This window comes from Marmota monax, unplaced genomic scaffold, assembly GCF_021218885.2.
Source record: "Marmota monax isolate L192 unplaced genomic scaffold, Marmota_monax_Labrador192_F-V1.1 WCK01_AAM20220418_F8-fsc00018, whole genome shotgun sequence".
NCBI classification, from domain to species: Eukaryota; Metazoa; Chordata; class Mammalia; order Rodentia; family Sciuridae; genus Marmota; species Marmota monax.
In genome coordinates, this window is record NW_026692201.1 from 20,394,581 (window position 1) to 20,417,074 (window position 22,494).

Consider the following 22,494-nt stretch of genomic DNA (forward strand, 5'->3'; position numbering starts at 1 on the left):
AAAAAAAAATCAGGAAAACAATTCCATTCCCAATAGCTGCAAAACATAAAAAAAAAAAAAAATCTAGAAACACATGTAACCAAGAAGGTGAAAGACCTCTACAACGAATATTAAAGAACAGAGAAAGAAGAAATTGAAGAAGTACTACAAGATGGAAAAACTTCCCCTATTCACAGTTAGAATTTATATTATTAAAATAAGCATGTTACCACAGGGATCTACATATTCAGTGCATTTCCCATCATAATAGCAATGATATTCTTCCAAGAAATAGAAAAAAAATCCCAAAATTTATATGGAAAAACAAAAGACCCAGAAGAAAAAAAGTAATCTTGGGGGGGGGGGGAACAATAACAATGTCAGAGGCCTCACAATACCCAATTTCAAATTATACAATGAACAACAGTAACAAAAACAGCATGGTATTTGCAATAAAAAACAGAAAGGTAGACCAATGGACTAGAAGACACAGAAACAAACCCATACAGCTATAATAATCTGAATCTCAAAAAGACAGCTTTTTTTTTTAACAAGGGGAGATAACAAACCAGGATATCCACATGTGGAAGAACAAAAATAGATCCCATTTATTGATTGGATTATTTATTTGGTGTTTTGAGTTCTTTGTATATCCTGGATATTAACATACTCAGGAGCAGGTGAAAACATTTACTCCAATTCTGTTGGAGAGAACAGAAACTGTATTCATGTTCTTCTTAATTGCTTCCTTTGCTATAAAGAAACTTTTTAATTTGATGCCATACCACTTATTAATATTTTATTTTATTTCTTATTTACGAGTTTTGTTAAGAAAGTCACTTCCCATATTGACAGAGTGTTGATAGAGTGCTGGGCCTACATTTTCTTCCAGCAGATTCAGGGTTTCTGGTCTAATTTCTAGGTTTTTTATCTACCATGAATTCAGATTTGTTCAGGGTTAAATTTCATTCTGCTACAAATGAATTTACAGTTTTCCCAGCACCATTGTTTGAAAAGGATTATATTTTCTCCAATACATGTTTTTGGCATCTTTGTCAAGTATAAGATAACTAAATGTGAATTTGTCTCTGTCTTCTAGTCTATTCCATTGTTCTTCATGCCTGTTTTGGTGCAAATACCATGCTGTTTTTGTTACTACAACTCTGTTATATAATTTAAGGTCTGTGTTTTAGTCAGCTTTTTTCACTGTTACAACTAAAAGACCTGACCAGAACACTTTTAAAGGAGGAAAAGTTTATTTGGAGGCTTACAGTTTCAGAGGTCTTAGTCCATAGAAGTCCAGCTCCATTCCACAGGGCTTGAGGTGAGACAGAATATTACGGTGGAAGAGTATGGCAAAGGGAAGCCGCTCACATGGTGATCAGAGAGAGAGAGAGATCTCCGCTTACCAGATACAAATATATACCCACACTGCCAATCACATCCTACCAGTCACAACCTACCACCTCAGTTACCACTCACTTAATCCCTAGTAGGGGATTAATTCACTGATTGGGTTAAGAATCTCACAAACCCAATCATTTCTCCTTAGAAACTTCTTGCATTGTCTCACATGTGACCTTTTGGGGGACACCTCACCAAACCAGAACAGTCTGGTATTTATGATACAACCTGCTTAGGTTTTCTCACTAAGGACTGCTTTGGCTACTCTGGGTGTCTTAGTTTTTCAAATGTATTTCATAACAGCTTTTTCTATTTCTATGAAGAAAGCCATCGGAATTTTGATGGGATTTACACTGAATCTGTATAGCACTTTTGGTAGTATGATCATTTTGATAATAATTCTTCCTACCCTAGAACAGGGGAAGTCTTTCCATCTTCTAAGGTCTTCTTCAATTTCTTTCTTTAGTGTTTTTTGGTTTTCATTGTACAGGTTTTTCCCCTCATTTGTTAATTGATTTCCAAGTATTTCTTTTCTTTTCTTTTCTTTCTTTTTTTTAAGGCTATTGTGAATGGAATACTTTTCTTAATTTCTTTTTCAGCAGATTCATCACCAAAGTATAGGAACACAACTAATTTATGGCTGTTGATTTTGTATCCTGCTATTTTGTTCAATTCATTTATGAGTTCTGGAAGTTTTCTGGTGACATTTTTTGGATCTTCTAAATATAATATCATGTCATCATCAAACACAAGATAGTTTGAGCTCTCCTTTTCCTATATGTATCTCTTAATTTCATTCTCTAGCCCCTGGCTAGAGTTTCAAGGACTAGGTGGAGTATTAGTGGTAAAAATGGGCATCCTTGTCTTGTACCTATTTTTAGGAGGAATGCTTTCAGTTCAATATCTCTAGTAATTAGAGAAATGCAAATTAAAACTACACTGAGATTTCACCTCACTCCAGTCAGACATGGCAATTATCAAGAATACAAGTATTGACAAGGATGTGGGGAAGAGGATACACTCATACATTGTTGGTGGGACTGCAAATTGGTGCAAACACTCTGGAGAGCAGTATGAAAATGTCTCCAAAAACTAGAAATGGAACTCCTTAGTATATATACAAAGGATACTACATGGATGCAGCTACATTAAGGTTTATAGCAGCACAATTCACAACAGCAAAGTTGTGGAGCCAACATAGGTGCCCTTAACCAATGAATAAATAAAGGAAATGTGGGGTGTGTGTGTGTGTGTGTGTGTGTGTATTACTCAGTCATAAAGAAGAATGACTATGACATTTGTGAGTAAACGGACAGAACTGGAAACTATCATACTAAGGGAAATAAGCCAATCCCCCAAAGCCAAATGTTTCCTCTACTATATGGAAGCTAATCTCTAATAAGATTATTTATTGATTGGATTATTTATTTGGTGTTTTAATAAGAGGGGAGGGAATAGAAGTTTAGTAGAGTAGACAAAGGGGAATGAAGGGACAGAAGATGGGAAAAGGAAAGACAATAGAATGAATTTGACATAACTTGCCTATGTACATACATGAATATACTGAGGAGTAAGATAACTAGGTCAAATGGTGGTTCCATCCCATACTGATTTCCAGAATGGTTGCACCAATTTGCAAACCAATCAGCAATGTATGAGTATAACTCTTTCCCCACATTCTCATCCACATTTATTGTTACTTGTATTCTTGATAATTGCCATTCTGACTGCAGTGAGATGAAATCTCAGTGTGGTTTTAATTTCCATTTCTCTGATTGGTAGAGATGGTGAACATTTTTTTCATGTAATTGTTGACCATTTGTATTTCTTCTGTGAAATGCCTATTTAGTTTCTTTGCCCATTTATTGATTGGGTTATTTGTTTTTTGGAATTACGTGTTTTGAGTTCTTTAACGATACTACAGTGAACTTCACCATCGTGTACATCCACAAAAAATTAAATTGAAAAAATAACTACAGGAAAATGGCAGAAAGAAAAATAGAGAGAAGTGAACAGGTAGTGGAAGTAAGGGAGGGAAAGGAAAGGTACTAGTGAATCAATTAAAACAAGATAGTCCATTGCTTTTATATTTATGTGAAATAGATTCAACTGTTATGTTTAACTGAAACAAACAGGGAAGGAAGGAAGGAAGGAAGGAAAGAAGGGAGGGAGGGAGGGAGGGAGGGAGGGAGGGAGGAAGGAAGGAAGATCCTTAATCTCACTCTATACAAAAGTGTCCTCAAAATGTATCAGACACCTAGAAATAAGACCAGAAACTTTAGCCTGGCCCAGTGGCCCACACCTGTAATCCCAGCAGCTTGGGAGGCCAAGGCAGGAGGATCGCAGGTTCAAAGTCTGCCTCAGCAACACTGAGGCACTAAGCAACTCAGTGAGACCTGTCTCTAAATAAAATACAAAAAAGTGCTGGAGATGTGGTTCAGTGGTCAAATGCCTCCAAGTTCAATCCCTGATAGCCCTCCCACCCTGAAAAAAAAGACCAGAAACTTTGAAAATTTTAGAAGAAAAAAGAGGAGAAGCATTCAAACATATAGGCACAGGCAGCAACTTACTGAATAGATCCCAATAGCTAAGGAAATAAGAGAAATAACAATAAATGGAATGGCATAAAATTAAAAAGATTTCACACAGCAAAGAATACAAGAAAAACCTACAAAATTGGAGAAAAATCTTTCTAGCTACACTTCCAACAAAGGATTAATATCCACAATATGTAAAGAACTCAAAACTTAACACCAAAAACTCAAATAACCCAATAAATAAATGGACAAATGCACTAAACAGGCATTTCTTTTAAGAAGAAATACAAATGGCCAACAATTATATGAAAAAACATTCAACATCTTAAGCTATCAGGGAAATGCAAATCCAAACTATACTGAAATTCCATCTCATTCCGCTACTTCCTAGTTATTATTCAAAAGAATTAAAGTGAGAATACTTTAGAGAAACATGCATACCCATATCTATCACAGTACAATTCACAATAGCCATGTTATGGAATGAGCTTAGGTGTCTGTTAATAAATGAATAAATACAAGAAATGTGGTATATTAAACATTACACCATTTTATTCAGTTATAAAGAAAAATCAAATTATACCATTTGCAGGAAAATGGATGGAACTAGATACCACAATTTTGAGCAAAATAGTACTCAGAGAGAAAAGATTATTATATCTTTTCCTTCAGGTGTGGAAGGTAGAAGGAAAAATAAAGGGGGGGAACACCATGAAAGTATAAGGGTAACCCCTGGGACAGAGGGAAGTTATGGAGGGAAGGAAGAAGGGATACTGGGGGATATACTGAGAAGTAACATTGATAAAATTTTCTCTTTTTTATCTTTCTTCAAATTTTGTTTTTATGTATGTGTGAATATATCACATGAAATCAAACATTCTATATAACTGAAATGCACAATTGGAAAAAAAACAGAAGCTGGTGAGTAGAATTCCATTACATAACTATATTAAAGGACAATAGACTTTCATAAAATACTTTCATTATATTTAATAACACTGCTGCCCAAAGAACATTACGTCTCATATCAAATGGCAATTACTTCAAAAAAGACTCTAATGCAAGAAAGGAACCATACTATCAACTATTTCCTAAGAAGCATGTTGTCTTGTCAGTTGTCAATATGTGTAATGCACATGGCAATAGACCAGAGACACAAGGCCTCAACCTGCATAAGTGTGTGTCCTCTCCTCCACACTCACAGATTAAAGAAAGCATGTTAAGTGTTTTGTGAGACTATATGCTAAAATTGCATATGTTAAAATTGCATACATTTTGTAAAAATTGTTTAATTTTAACTTAGTTGCCTACTTGAAAACTGTTGTCTCAATAAAGTTGTTAACATTGATTGAAAAAATTCTAGAAAGTCTAGATCATTAGTAAGTCATTAAAATTACACACACACATACACACTTCTATACCTGCTTATGCCCAATTACTCTATAGGCTCAGTTTCAGTGTAAACCATCAGCTTATTTTTAATCAACTCACACTTCTACCTTGCTCTCACTGACTCTTAATAATTGCTTTCCATGGGACCATACTTATAAAATGTTCTTGCTTTTTAGAATTATCTTTTTTAAAATCTTATTTCATCTCCTATCCTACTAACCAAGTACATCAGAAAAAAATCATATTTCTTGATCATCCTGTATTCCTATAGGTCAAAAACAGATGGTAGTCTTTCAAAGTTATCTAAAAGAAAGCATAACTATTTTTAGGAACTGTTAATTGCGGGACTGGCGTTGTGGCTCAGCGGTAGAGTGCTTGTCTAGCACCTTCGAGGTGCTGGACTCAATCCTCAGTACCACATAAAAATAAATAAATAAAATAAAGGTATTGTGTCCAACTACAACTAAAAAAATTATTTTTAAAAAACTGTTACATGCAATACCTGCTAATCTTTATCAACAAAATTAAGAAGCACTTTACTCTTAATGTTACTCATCTAGGAAAAAATGTTGCTACCACTTCCCACTCAACTTAAATGCGTACGACAGTAAAATGGGGAAACAATATTCTTATTTCTTAAATGGGTGCTTCAAATTCTTTTTATCACACTGGGAAAAGCCTACAAAAGGTAAAGTCAAAATACTCTTCCAATCATAATTTTTCTTGCCTTCCTTTCTACTACTCACAGATGGAGACATTCCATATGAGGGAGAGAAGTTGGCAAAAAGATGTTCTCTCAGTGGGAAAATTAAGAGGTATGAATGAAAAACAAGAAGTCTAAGCTTTATGGTAGAATCAGAATCATGCATCTTCTGGAGCCTATTACACGACAAAGTCAAAGCTTGAGCTGGATCATGACTAATATCTGCCAACCAGTCATACCCTATATTCTTATTTTCTAGACAAAAAGTAGAATCATTTCCATTTGTTCAATAAACATTTATTGACCACAACTACATGTCATACACACTAGAGAAACTGCACTTAGGCAAAAAGGATCAAAGATAATCTGGTTCCATTCCTCAGGAAGCCAATGGGTAGGAAAGAAACTGGTCTGAGTTATAGCAGTTATTCCCTCAGAGGTTCACCCAAAGGGAGAAAGCAACTGTACTGGAAAGCAACCTTTAGTCACCAAGAAGATAGTGTAGACAGTAAATGAAAAAAAAAAAACACCATGTGAAGGAGACACCTCAATATGTGAATTGATACCACTAATTTCCTCAGGAACCCTTATTAAAATGCATTAGAATAGTGGTTAACTTAGGAGCTGTATCCATGGGTTGACTGCCCTGTAATGGAAAAGCATGTTTGCATTAATTCAGGAACATATACAATTGAGTAATATACATTATACAACTGAGCATTATTCAATTATACAATCAATAATCTAAACATGCAGATCATCATGGGGCAGTTAGTATAACAGACTGGTAAACGGCTAAAGTTAGTATATAAAGACTGTAATATTTGTTTATTATGAAAAGGGGAATTACTTGCCCGTCCTTTGCATGACAAATGGAACTTCATAGATGAAGCAACTGATATATACCTATATGCAAGCCATGGTAGATTGACTTTATGTTACCAAGGATTTTTATTACAAGCTTTCTACCCAGATGAAGAGAAAGGGTGTAATGAAGCAAGATCTTTCATTTACCTTGCCTCCTCAAAGTAAATTTCCTATTACTAAATCAAGAAATGGTTTGTGAAGCCACATCAGATTTACTGAAACACTAAGAAAAGCAGGATGGTTCTCTTAGCAGATGGAGGGGAGGACAGAATAGATGGCAAAGGGACTAGGTATGGATGAAGTTGTTAAATTATTACTAAAGAATGGGATGGATAGAAGACTTAATGGGGTTGACACAGGATTTTAATGCAGCATTATCAAGGATCAGTTGACCAATGGAAACTCTAGCCAGTTCTCTAGCACTGAAGAACTCTAAGCAAATGCAATCTCTTTAGCCCAGTTTGGAAGAATATAAGAAGCCCGACGGCAAAGATAATATTGAAGAGTCTACCCCACTTCAATGGACATGATGGTATGACAACTTAACCAGGACAAAGACTGACGGAATGATAAAAGTCCCTTAATTCAACTTTCAGCTGTCTAATATGCATACATTGGGGTAAAAGAGCCCGGGGTGTAAATAAGAAAAAAATTTTAAACAATTTATGGGTCCAATGTGCTGTATTTTCAAGACATTCATTTAGATAGGAAAGATATGGGAATGCTAGAGTTGACAGTGTTAACATAAAAGTTGGAATAAGAATAGAATGCACAAACAGATATCATGTGAAGTGGTTGTGTCTCCTCTACCTTATTATTGGGATGAATATTACACTCAATGGGTAATGTTTTCCATAACTGGTATTATAAAATAGACCAGTACAAAAGTAAAGGCTAGTACTCGATGACTCATCTTGCAAAAATGCCTTTTTCTTTTCTTTCTTCTTCTTAATTCTTATTTTTTTTAACAGGAAAAAAGAACACACACAATATATTAGTATATAAGGAATAGGACTATTAGAACCTTTTTTATCTATCAGAAAGGATTCAAACACCATTTCCCTCATGTGGGAACGATCCAATTTACAATTGCGCTGTCACAGGGTTATATGAGTTCACCAGCTTACTGTAATAATTTGGTGAGGAGAGATCTGAACTTGGTGCAGGTCTTCAATATAACAATACATTGTATTAACTGTATTTATAATATAAGAAACTGAAGGATAAGCCAAGACTGATTTAAATATAATGGTAAAGCATATGACCAATAGAGGTGGCTGGAAAATCTAGCAAAGATCCAGGAAGTAACCTGGGCAAAAGTCACTGGTGATATCCCACAGGCAGCTAAAAAAAAAAAAAATACTCTGCCTACCTTAGAAACTAAACAAGAAACAACATTTGGTTAAGCTCTTGTGGTTAACAAAGGGTACATATTCTACATCTGGAAATAATGTTAACTCCTGTCCAAAAAGGTATGTGAAAGAAGACCATATTTAAACAGAGGCCTGAATAATAGCAGGCTATATAAAAATTACAAGAGGCCATAATAGTTCAATCAATACCCTTCAGCTCTTATAATCCACACATAGATATAATTTTGGAAATGTCTGAAGCCTGAATTCAGGCAGATTGGAACTTAACATCTACTAAAGGAACACAAGGACAGATGTATCATATTCACAATCAAAACAACATCTACTAGAGGAACACAAGGACAGATGTATCATATTCACAATCAGAATAACCTCTTCTTCCTTGGGACCAATCTTGGAGTCATCTAGGAAACTATTAGATCCTAGAGTCACATAGGTATTGCTCTATTGGCAGTTCCTAGTTGACAAATAAAAAGCTGCATGGTGTACAGATGGCCCAAGGTAATAGGCAGCATATTCTTTTAAAAGCTGTCAAATTATGACCATTTGATGGGGAAAAAAACTCAAGAAGATAAGAATAAATTAGCTCAGTGAACTTAAATGTATGCTGTTATTCTTGCAGCAACAGAAGAGTTAGACAACAATAAGAGCCCTATGGTTTGTGTTATTTTGATTCATGGTTGCTAGTAAATGGCTTAATCTTATGGTCAGGAAAATAGCAAAGGAATACTGGACTACAATGCAGACTAGAGCCCATGTCAAAAGCCCATGATTGTTTCCCATGAATATAAAGTATGGAACTATGGGAACTTACGGGATTCAATAAAGTAGGATGTGTTAATACACATCAGAAGATTGCCTTCTAGAATCATAGGATGATTTGAATCAACAAGTAAATGTCAGTATACTCTCTCAAGGCAGTTGCTTGCATTCACAAACAATATGGACACAGGGGAACTTCAACTACACAGTGATAGCTGATGACAGGCATATTCCTCTTCTATTCTCTGAGGCATAAAAATGACAAAGATTTACCAATCTACCCAGAAGAAAGATGGTGTTCAAACAGGTATATTTTCTAGGGTAATAGCTCTGCGCATAGTGAGTAAGTAGACAATACTAGACCATGACCTGTAGTCTCAAGACAATATAACAGGCATGACAGAAACAGACACTTACTCTGGACTGGACTGTGCACACCTTGTGTAAGACTCGAATACTCAAAACACAGTAAGAGATCTAGAACAAGAACTATTCTACCAATTTGGAAGGCCAAGTTATATTTGTTCAGATATTTTAAAATGTGTTTTATGGTACACTGTATTCAACAACTGGCAAAGTGTTCTCACACTCAACATAGGGTACCCAATGAGGGTCCCTACTCCGCTTTTGTGAGGAATCTAAGGAAGATGAGATCAGGAACAATGCAAGTGTGACTATAATTCTACTCTACATTACCTCAGTATTTATGTCCTACCTGATGAGTAGTTGCAGGACTAAGGCTTCAACTGTGGATACTAGATAATCTCCAAGCAAGAAATTGTATCTATGTTAACCTAAGGAATGAGTCATGCTTTTACTCCATCTGTAAAATTGTGGTTGATAGTGAGTAAAACTGTAATGCCCAGTGGCCAATAGTTCTATATCTGTGTAATCCTATCCTACATGAATGGTAAGGCACCGAAGAGAAAGCATTTGCTAAATTCATAGTATTATTAACAAACGAGAGCAGAACTGTAAGTAAACCCAATGTCTCTTCATGGGGTAAAATGGTTTGAGTTAAAACCAATGACAAGGAGAAAGAAGAAATAGTTGCTGAAGGTAAATTAATAGGTAGGTGTTCAGGGAAATCCAACACTACACTGGTATAGTTCAGAGGAAAAGAGCAATATTGAATCTTTTAATGATTATACCAGATTCCTGAAGATACAAAGTCATATATTTGCCAAGACCACCTCTCTTTTGGAAACTGACAAGGCCTCAGAACACCCTTCCACTATGAGTGGCATTAAATTGGAGACATTTTGGTCATTCAGTCTGATGATGAATATGACAAACTGTTGAGGAGTTAGTGGACTTTAGTAATATACCAGCATTTTTTCATTCTGACTTTCTAGGTTACATCTAAAACCAATAATTTCTTCTGGGAAGTAATTTCCAGGAATTTCTCCCTGCCAGACCATCAAATTATGCAGTATATAAATCCTAGAACACTGGTTACTTGTAACTATAAACTTAAATGAGTGAAAATTTACAAAGTTTCCTGGCTATAAAGGACAAAATTGAGCTGCTGCATGCCTACCATGCTATAGTGTGTTAAAATGCATAGCAACCTTGCTTCTGTGGAAAGTTACTAATCAATACAGAAAAAAATGATGAGTTTCTGGGGAAAAAAGCAATTAAGCATCTATGTGAGATCTTATGGCATACTCAAACTAAATTACATTCAGGTGTGATTACTATCTGTGATAGTAAATTTTATGGGTCAACTTGGCTTGGCCAAATTGCCCAAATATTTGGTAGAACATTATTCTGGTTGATTCTGTGAGGCTGTATATGAATGAAATTATGTTTTTTGAGTAAAGTAGATTAACCTTCATGATGTGGATGGGCCTTGTCTAATAAGTTGAAGGGTTTAACTGTGTAAAAAAGCTGGTTCTCCCAAACCAAAAAGAATTATACCAGAAAACTGCCCTGGACTCAAACTATACCTCTTTCCACTCTTCCATCTCCTTGATCAGATTTTGGACTTGCTGACCTTTACTCTGAAATGAGTCAATATTTAAAATAAGTGTGTGTGTGTGTGTATGTGTGTGTATTTATACACACATACATGTCCAATTAGTTCTGTTTTCTGGAGAATCCTGATTATCCATCTAGCTTTAGTATGGCTAATACATGTAGTAAAGGCAGACATAAATATATACATATATATATATATATATATATATATATATATATAACTATCTATTTATCTATCTACATATACATATACATATATATAAATTGAGGTAAATATAGTGTTACATATGTTACACTACAATTACTTTAAAAGCACATGAAACACAAAGGAGAGGTCATTCATTCTATCCTACATGGATCAGAAAAATCTTTCTTAGAGGTCGATCTAAGTTTAAAAGATGAATAAATATTCTGCAAGCAGATGGGAGGGGGGTGGTGAAGCAGCATTCCTGGCACCAAATGCTCTTTGCATGAGTAGAGTCACAGAGATATAAAACAGCATGACATATTTTAAAATGTAAGTAGGTTTATATAGCTCAAGTATAGAATGAGTAGAGACTGAGGCAAGAGAGGAGGAATATGATAAAGCTAGAGAAGTATAAAAAGGCCAACTCATGAAAGTTCAGGTATGACAAGGCAAGGAGTTTGAAGTTCATTTGTAGAGAATCACAAATAGGTTCTTAAAGCAACCTTGATCATAATTTCAGCTTTAAAAGATAACTCTGAGTGCAATGTTAAGAATAAGTTCAAAGAGATAGAAATGATGGAAGTGAAATAGAAATGGATGGACCACACTGGAAGTAAGTTTGTTGGTAAGGTTGAACTTCCATGACAAAATGCCATGGTCTGGGTAACTTAAACAAGAGAAATTTACTCCTCACAGTTCTGGAAGCTCAGAAGTCCAAGTTTAAGGATTTCATTCCTGGTGACGGCTTTATTTCTGGATTACAGAGGGCCACCTTCTTGTATCCTAAAATAGCCTTTCCTCACTGTGTGTACATGTAGAGAGAGACCGCTTTCTTAAATGGATACCATCCTACTGGAGGGCCCCACCCTCCTAACCTCAATTAATTTTAGCCACTTCCTAAAAGTCCTACCTCCAAATACAACTTCATTAGGGGTTAGGGCCTTACCATATGAATTTAGGAGCAAATGGCACAATTCAATCCATGGCAGTAATGAATTACTATAGTAGAATTAAGAGATACAGACTTAAGCTAACCCAATAGAAGTAAAGATAGGGAAAGTTATGATCTGAAGAAGGTAAGATGGTCATGAGTTAAAGATAACGAAGAAAGGACTATGAAGTTTCTGACTTAAATAGCTGAATGAATGCTAGCACTCTATGTTTAAATAAGGAAAGCAGGTTGATGGCCCCACAGAACGCAGGAGCTTCAGACTCTGAAAATGCAAGGTCCAATGAGCAACAGAAGTGAAAAGACAGATGAAAACAAAAGAATTACTGAAGATCTACTTACTGAAAATGTAATCATCACAGAAGGCTCTGAGATGTGATTTTACTGTACTTCAAAGCTAATTTATTACCCCGTTACTGTTTTGTGGATACCCGTTAGCAGATAAATGCTCCTTGGTAAAAGACAAAGAAAGTATTTTATTAATCATAACACAGCATCAGTCTGTTTGCATTGGGTCCCTGGACCCTAGCTCCTTAGGGTTCATGAGACATGATCATAAGAGGATGTTACTCACACAATGGTTTGGGTCAAAATCGAGTCATGCAGAGCTTAGGAGACTACCATTTTATAGCAAGTGGTAAGCAAGCCTATTCTCTCCCAGAAAGAGACATTTTATTACTCAAGATTGCTCGGTATAAATACAATCCTGAGAAATGACCCATGAAAAAGGTCCTTAAGCTCTTGGCACATCCAGTAATAAATGTAGGAGCATGAGAGACTCACGGAAGACTGTCATTCACTATACTCACCTAACTATTTCACTCCCTCGTGACTCCAAATGCACGTTTGCCCTAGGTAAAATAATAAGCAAAGTATCCCTAAAGCAACAGATCAAACTATTTGGAGATAATTCAAGTGGTATGGTAGTTGCTTTTATTCCAGAGAAAAGTACAGCTGGCCCTCCATTATTTGCTGGTTCTGCACTTATAGATGTCAATATCCGGGCACTGAAAACATTCAGGTGAAAAAAGGTATCTGAACTGAACATATACAGACTTTTTTTTTCTTTTCAATATTCCCTAAATGATATTTTATGACAAATATTAGATAGCACTGGCATCTGTATTAGTAAGCTACAGATGATTTAAAGTATATCAGAGGACCACATGTAGCCTATATGCAAATACTACACCATTTAAAATAAGGTATTTTTTTTTATTGTTGGTTGTTCAAAACATTACATAGTCCTTGATATATCATCTTTCACACTTTGCTTCAAGTGGGTTATGAACTCCCATTTTTAGCCCATATACAGATTGCAGAATCACATCAATTACACATCCATTGATTCACATATTGCCATACTAGTGACTGTCGTGTTCTGCTACCTTTCCTATCCTCTACTATCCCCCCTCCCCTCCCCTCCCCTCCCCAATTCTCTCTCTACCCCCTCTACCGACCTTCATTTCTCCCCCTTGTATTATTTTTCCCTTTCCCCTCATTTCCTCTTGTATGTTCTTTTGTATAACCCTGAGGGTCTCCTTCCATTTCCATGCAATTTCCCTTCTCTCTCCCTTTCCCTCCCACCTCTCATCTCTGTTTAATGTTAATCTTCTTCTCATGCTCTTCGTCCCTACTCTGTTCTTAGTTACTCTCCTTATATCAAAGAAGACATTTGGCATTTGTTTTTTAGGGATTGGCTAGCTTCACTTAGCATAATCTGCTCTAGTGCCATCCATTTCCCTGCAAATTCTATGATTTTGTCATTTTTTTAATGCAAAGTAATACTCCATTGTGTATAAATGCCACATTTTTTTAATCCATTCGTCTATTGAAGGGCATCTGGGTTGGTTCCACAGTCTTGCTACTGTGAATTGAGCTGCTATGAACATCGATGTAGCAGTGTCCCTGTAGCATGCTCTTTTTAGGTCTTTAGGGAATAGACCAAGAAGGGGAATAGCTGGGTCAAATGGTGGCTCCATTCCCAGCTTTCCAAGAAATCTCCATACTGCTTTCCAAATTGGCTGCACCAATTTGCAGTCCCACCAGCAATGTACAAGTGTACCCTTTTCCCCACATCCTCGCCAGCACTTGTTGTTGTTTGACTTCATAATGGCTGCCAATCTTACTGGAGTGAGATGGTATCTTAGGGTGGTTTTGATTTGCATTTCTCTGACTGCTAGAGATGGTGAGCATTTTTTCATGTACTTGTTGATTGATTGTATGTCCTCCTCTGAGAAGTGTCTGTTCAGGTCCTTGGCCCATTTGTTGATTGGGTTGTTTGTTATCTTATTGTCTAATTTTTGGAGTTCTTTGTATACTCTGCATATTAGGGCTCTATCTGAAGTGTGAGGAGTAAAGATTTGTTCCCAGGATGTAGGCTCTCTATTTACCTCTCCATTCACAATATCTTCAAAAAAAATAAAATACTTGGGAATCAACCTAACAAAAGAGGTGAAAGACTTATACAATGAAAACTACAGAACCCTAAAGACAGAAATAGAAGAAGATCTTAGAAGATGGAAAAATATACCCTGTTCATGGATAGGCAGAACTAACATCATCAAAATGGCGATATTACCAAAAGTTCTCTATAGGTTTAATGCAATGCCAATCGAAATCCCAACGGCATTTCTTGTAGAAATAGAGAAAGCAATCATGAAATTCATATGGAAAAATAAAAGACCCAGAATAGCAAAAACAATGCTAAGCAGGAAGTGTGAATCAGGCGGTATAGCAATACCAGACTTCAAACTAGACTACAGAGCAATAGTAACAAAAACAGCATGGTACTGGTACCAAAACAGGCGGGTGGACCAATGGTACAGAAACCAATCCACAAAACTACAACTATCTTATATTTGATAAAGGGGCTAAAAGCATGAAATGGAGGAAGGATAGCATCTTCAACAAATGGTGCTGGGAAAACTGGAAATCCATATGCAACAAAATGAAACTGAATCCCTTTCTCTCGCCATGCACAAAGTGAATTCAAAATGGATCAAGGAGCTTGATATCAAATCAGAGACACGCCGTCTGATAGAAGAAAAAGTTGGCTACGATCTACATACTGCGGGGTCGGGCTCCAAATTCCTCAATAGGACACCCATAGCACAAAAGTTAATAACTAGAATCAACAAATGGGACTTACTCAAACTAAAAAGTTTTTTCTCAGCTAAAGAAACAATAAAATAAGGTATTTAAGAGCATTTGCAAATATCTGTGTTCATGGGGGTACTGGAAAAAATCCTACTCAGATATCAAGAGACAACTATTTCAAATCCTGTATTGGTAGAGTCCAAAATAAAACAGTATTATCAAATAATAGTAAAGTGAACTAACCAATGAACCAGGCTCACTTACCTAAGAGAATCTCTTTTAAATTTCCTACATCTTATTCTTTTTCCCTAATATTTAATTTCAAAAATTTTCAAACAAACTGAAAAATAGTACAATAAATACCTTTACACCTACCACTTTGATTAAACAACTATTAACATTTGGCCATATTGTCTTCTTTTTTATTTTTGTGCTTTCCTCTCTTTTAAAAGAAACATTTAAAAATAACTTTCAGGCATCATGATTTTCTCCCTAAATAGTTTACATAAGAATAAGAACATTTTACTATGTGACTATAATGCCATTATCTCACTGAAAAAAAATTTTAATGATTCTTTCCCAACTGGCCCTAAAATGAATATGTTTTTTTTTTTAATTTTTGTATTATTAGTTTTGGAGCCAATATCCCTTAGAAGTTCATACAGTGTATTTGCTTATTAGGTTTCCTGGTTTTTTGCATATAACAATTTCTCTGATCTCTAACACCTACTTATTATTATTATTATTATTAGGTACCAGGGATTGAACTCAGGGGCAAACCAATGAGCCACATTCCCAGCCCTATTTTGTATTTTATTTAGAGACAGTGTCTAACTGAGTTGCTTAGTGCCTCAGCAATGGTGAGGCACTGGCTTTGAACTTGTGATCCTCCTGTCTCAGCCCCCAGAGCTGCTGGGATTACAGGCATATGCCACTGCACCCAAGTACACCTTATTATTTTTAATGACATCCACTTTTTGATGATACCAGGTCAACTATATTTTAATATGTCCCATGCTCTGAATTTGGTAGTATTGTTTAACTTTTTATTTATCTCCTGTATTTCATCAGAATTGAAAAATACATCTAAGGGTCTTATTATGGTCACATTCAATTTACATAAGAAGAATATGCATAGTTAACTTTGTGTGCTTCAAATTGCATCACTTCAGAAAACATATAATGTCAAACCATTCTATTACTAGTGATATTAACTTTGTTCACTTACATACAGTGCTGATAGCTAGATCTCTATTTTAAGATATATATTTTCCCCTTTAAAATTGTAAGAAATATATGGTGATACTTTAGTAATTTAGTAAAAAATGTGCAAATACTCTATTCCCTCATATCCTTTCATCTAAAAGAATTGGCATTCTTTGATGATCCTTATATGAATCAATTATTTCACTGAAAGCTATACACTAGTTTTCTATTATTGCTGTGACAAATTAAACAACACAATTTAGCACCCTCAATTTATAGCAGAATCCTGGGTTGGTTCTACTGGTTTCTCTGCTCCAGGTTTCAGAAGATGAAAATCAAAGTATTACTTAATAGGAGGCTCCAGAAAGAATCTGCTACTCAGTCATTGGGAAAATGCAGTTCATTGCAGTTCTAAGGACTGAGATCCATTTTTCCTTGTTGGTTGTCAGTTGGGAGATACAATTAGTTCCTAGAAGCCTCTCTCTGGTCTTTACACCGGGCTTTTGTATCTCCATAACCACCAACAATGCACTATATTCTCACGCTTGGAAATCCTTTTGCTTGCCTCCACTGAGTTTATTCCTCCTTTTTTCCCCAACAAAAATAAACAAACAACAGATATATGTATTTCTTTCCCTTCCTTTCTCCTATAATAGGTAAAATGCATCTCAAGCAGTTATGACAATTTCCCATCACAGGGATTTACTCTTTTATATTCCCACCAGCACTATATAAGAAGTCCTATTTCTGTACAGTCTCATTGACTAAGTTGAACATAATAAGTGAAGTTAACATCTTTCCATAAGCTTAAAAAGCATTTGCATTTCCTTACCTGTGAACTACTTGTTCATGCCTTTTATCTATTGGTTGAGTTCAGTGGGGTTTGAAGGATTGGGATATTATTTGGTTTAGAGGGATGGTTGGTTTGTTTGCTTGTTTATCTTTTTATTCCCAAGTTTTAGAAAAACAAGTAATCTTTGGAAGCTTCACTGGTGGTCTAAGATAAGATATTCTAGACTTATGACATTCATTTCTTACCTCACACTGGAACTAAACATTTCTCTAAAGAACTCAGGTTGTTTTAATAGGAAACAATTATTTTAAAACCACTATCATTGCTACTAGGAGCTATTTCAAGACTCTAATCAATGCTATGGGGTTGGTAAATTTTATTTCAGTTTTTACATTTAGATCTCTGATTCATTTGGAGTTCATTTTGCTGTACATTGTGATGAAGAGTCAAATTATATATTCTAATGAGCAATTATCTATCAATTACTAAATCACACTTTTCCTACAGTAATTTAGGATTGCACCTAACATAAACTAAAATTCCATGTGTATTTGGGCTTTCTCTGTGTCTAGACATTGCTGTTCAATTGGTCCTACTGCCTAATCACATGTCAATTACACATTGTTTTAAGACGCTTGTAGTTTTTCTTTATCAAAGAATACAGAAAATTTGTCTGGGGCTGCAGCTCAGCAATAATGCACTTGCCTGGCATGTATGAGGCACTAGGTTCAATTCTCAGCACCACATATAAACAAACAAACAAATAAAACCACTAAAAAAATATGTGTGTGTGTGTGTGTGTGTGTACAAAAGAATACAGAAAATTACTTCAGTGACTTTTTTTTTCCAATTCTAAACTAACTAGTAAGATGTAATTACTGGTATTTCACTTGTAGTAATTGATATCAGAATAAAATATAAGTCAAAGGAGACTGCTAACTAATTCTGGGCCAATAGTCATTTCTTTATATCCACTAAAGAAACATATGCTTGATGTCAGTCTCTGACAGTGGACAAGGAGAGGACAGAGATAAACAAGAAATTAAACATTTATAATATCAATAATAAAGATTACTTAGAAATATTCTTAAACAATGTAGTTCTATTTTTCTTCTATGCTCCTAATGAACATAAAATGATATCATATGTACCACCTCACTTATTCTCCATAATAGTACGTATAATTTTATTCCCATTTTACAGTGAAGGCATATAAATATTATTACTTAAAGTCTCAACAATGTGATTTAGAAAAAATAAGAATGCAAAATTCCTGATAGCCAGTACAATATGAAATGTATTATTTTTACATCATGAAAGTATTCACTATATGCAGATAGCTGTATATTCAAATATTTGATTATTAAAATAGTGATAATTTGTATTGTTCCTGACTTTCAACTATTCCTCGTTTTAAATACCAGAATAGCCAACTGAAAAAAACCCTGTAAGTTCCATTTGCCCACATTCTTTAATTAATCACATTTTAAAAAATTTAATATTTCTGGTAATTTTCCACCGTTTAATGGACATATTACTAATGTTGATCTAGAGGGAGTATTATGCCCTTATTTGTTTCTGTGAAAGTGATCCTATTCGTTAATAAAGAGCCAATGTTACAGACTACCTAATTGTTGCTATTTTCTTATTTGGCACATCTTAAGAGGCTACCAAGATGTACATCAAAGAAAATGCAAAGAATCAACCCAGGAACGAATAAAATCTTACAGTGTAAGACCTTACACTGTAAGATTTTAAATCTTTCTGGTGGATTTTAAATTTTCCATTTAATAGAAATTCATTATTGACATGAGAGTTAAGAAAATTTCACAAGTTATGTGCCATTTCTACCATGCCATTTACTATTTAATATGATAGCTTTCTATTCATTCTCATTGAGCCCAACAGAAACATTATCGCTTGACATTCTACTCTAATACATGTACACTAAAGATTTCTATTTTGAAAATTACCCTTTAATACCACTTTCCCACCTCCTTAAGCTGACAGTATCTTTCTACATTTAAAGAAATCATCAAAACTTATAAGGGCTATGTATTTTTAGTCATAGATAGTATAAAATATATATGTATTAGCAAAAGCATTTGTTTGACTATAGAAATATGATTGTATGAATGTATTCTTTTGTGCAATATGGAATGGCATTGTAAAATCAAACTGACATATCAATTTATTTTACTTATACAATAAGTTTAATTTACATAGAAATGATAGAGTATTCCAGGAACAAATCTTAAAAACAATTTCTGCTGAATGACTGCTATAATAATCTCTTTAAGAGACAAATAAACATAAACTAAAACAGCAGTTCTGAAACATATATATAGTTCTCAGCTAAAGACAAAACTTGGTATTAAGTAGAAAAATGCTAAAAAAAAAACAAAAACAGAAGGGTTTTTTTTTCTCCAGATTGCCAGTTGAAGTTAAAATGTTCCTTAAAACTTCAATATTAAGCATATCAAAAGCTTTTATTAAAGCATGAATTTAGGGAGAAAACTCAGATTTGTACTCTCTTTTGACTTCTCCCCTTGACCCACTGATAAAGAGAGAGGATGATTTCAGTGCATCTATATGCAGAAAAACTAGAAATAGAAAACTAGAAACAAAATACTAAGATACTTCTAGAATTTAAATATAAGTTTATCTGTTTGAACTCTTTAGTTCTACAAGATCTTCCACTTTCTAAATTATACTGAAGATTCAATATAAAGGTTAAAATTTTCTAATAGAATGTTAAATATATACTATTTCTATCAAATAATCTTAGTCAATAAAGCTTTAATAGTCCAAAATGATCTTAAATTGGATTGAAATAGAAATAATTAAAAAGTTGTTTAGCTTTACAAACAGGAAAGTTACATTATAGTTTTTCTTTCTTATAATAATAAAATATCCCCCTTTATGTTTGAATTTCTAAATTTAGGAAACTCTTCTAAAATATACATATTCAGAATTTATACTTAACAATGTATGAAATTCTATTACATTCATTTATTATACAACAAATATTATAAGGACACAGGAAAGAATAAATCTAATCAAAGAGGTGAAAGATCTCTACAGGAAAATCACAGGACACTGAAAAAAAGAAATCAAAGTCAGAAGATAAAAAAGGCCTCCCTTCGAATAAAATCATGGCATTTTCAGGTAAATGGATGGAGTTAGAGAAGATAATGCTAAGTTAGCCAATCCCAAAAGTCCAAATGCCAATGTTTTCTTTGATATAAGGAAGCTGATTCAAGATGCCCTTCAGCGGATGAATGGATTAAAAAAAGTGGCATATATACACTATGGAATTTTACTCAGCAATAAAAGAGAATAAAATCATGGCATTTGCAGGTAAATGGATGGCATTGACAAAGATAATGCTAAGTGAAGTTAGCCAATCCCCAAAAAACAAATGCTGAATGTTTTCTCTGATATAAGGAGGCTGACTCATAGTGGGGTAGGGAAGAGGAGCATGCAAGGATTAGATGAACTCTAGACAGGGAAGAGGGGAGGGAAAGGAAGAGGGCAGGGGACCGGTAAGGGCTGTGGAATGTGAAGGACATCATTATCCAAAGTACATGTATGAAGACTCGAATTGGGTGTCAACATACTTTATATATAAACAGATATAAAAATTGTGGTATATATGTGTAATAAGAATTGTAATGCAAAAAAAAAAACAAAGTACATGTATAAAGGCATGAATTGGTGTGAACATACTCCATATACAAAGATATAAAAAACTATATATGTAATGCATTCCACTGTCATGTATTTTAAAAAATAAATCAATAAAACTAAAAAACAAAACAAAACAAGGAAGCTGATTCATAGAAGAATAGGGAGAGGGAGCATGGGAGGAATAGTCAAACTCTAGATAGGGCAGAGGGGTTGGGGGGAAGGGAGGGGACATGGGGTTATTAATGATTGTGGAATGTGATGAACACTATTATCCAAAGTACACGTATAAAGACACAAATTGGTGTGAATATACTTTGTATACAACCAGAGATATGAAAAATTGATCTAAGAAACACTAACTTCATAAAACATTAATCTAAAAACATTGTAATAATAGTTAACTGCTGTGATTTGGGGTGATTAATTAGAGCCAATTTGATCATGAACACAAATCTGAATGCAGGCACAGTGGTGGTAATGTAGATAATACAGAATATGCTCTCACTATATAAATAATAATTAAAATGAAAACTCAAAATTATTTTAAGTCTCATAGAATAAAGTCCACCAAGAATAACTCTGTGACCTCCATATAACCAAATAATTAAGTATATAATCATAGGAGAAAGAAATCATTCACACACTGTATAATTTAACAATATACACAAGCTGGGTTTAGACACAAATGATGTTGAAGGATACAGGTTGAGAGTAAAAAAAAAAATGTAGATGCCAAAAAAGGACAAGGTATGTTTGGAAAACAGCAACTTGTCCAAGCAAGTTGGTACACAAGGCTCATGAAAAGGAGTAAAATATAAGCCACATTTAAAATCAATTAAAAAACACTAGCTATACTACAAGGCCATTATAGAAAGATTATTCTATAATAAAAATATAACCAGTTTACACATATAATTCAAGTGGAACTGGGAAAGATTTTTTTATAACTTTTTTTGTTCTTATTAGTGTATCATAATTAACATAATATTGGGGTTCTTTTTGGATAACCATATATGCATGGAATATAAACTGATCTACTTTAGTCCCTAGTACTTCCCCTTTGGCTCCCTAACTACCTTTCTCTGTTCTCCTTCCTATACTTATTGCTCTTTCTTCTATTAATTCATAGTTATTTTTTAAATTCCTGCTTTATGGAGATACATAAAGGTGAAATTCACTGTGGTACATTCATATATGTACATAGCATAATTTTTATATAAGGCAGAAATTATTCTGGTCACTGAATATATTCAAATTATAAATGCTAGACAATACTGTCAATAACTCTCAAGGGTCTTTGTGAGATTTTATACTGCTTATAAGATAACAGGTTGAGCCTGCACAATCTTATAGATGCCGTCAGAAGAACACGGCATTTATTTATTTTGAATATTTAAAATTGGAAAACACAAAGTTAAAAGAGTATATGTGACATACCTCTCCCAGAGCCTCATATCTTTTCTGGTTCCATCTGTGCAAATCTTCCCGGTAATTAAAAACAAATGGTTCCCCAGTTTTTATGTGTCTTAACTGCCCCTCTAAAAAACAACAAAGAATGTTGCTATAATTCAGA

At 34.5% G+C, this 22,494-nt stretch overlaps 1 protein-coding gene across 8 annotated transcripts in view; it reads right to left on the reverse strand.

Moving 5' to 3' along the window:
- Positions 1–22,494, reverse strand: part of Fam172a (family with sequence similarity 172 member A) — a 487,335-nt gene that overhangs the window by 377,566 nt on the left and 87,275 nt on the right. For all 8 annotated transcript variants that reach the window (XM_058574617.1, XM_058574621.1, XM_046428568.2 and 5 more), the window contains one exon: positions 22,359–22,459. In XM_058574617.1, the coding sequence (XP_058430600.1) occupies positions 22,359–22,459 (101 nt within the window). The remainder of the gene's footprint in view (positions 1–22,358; positions 22,460–22,494) is intronic.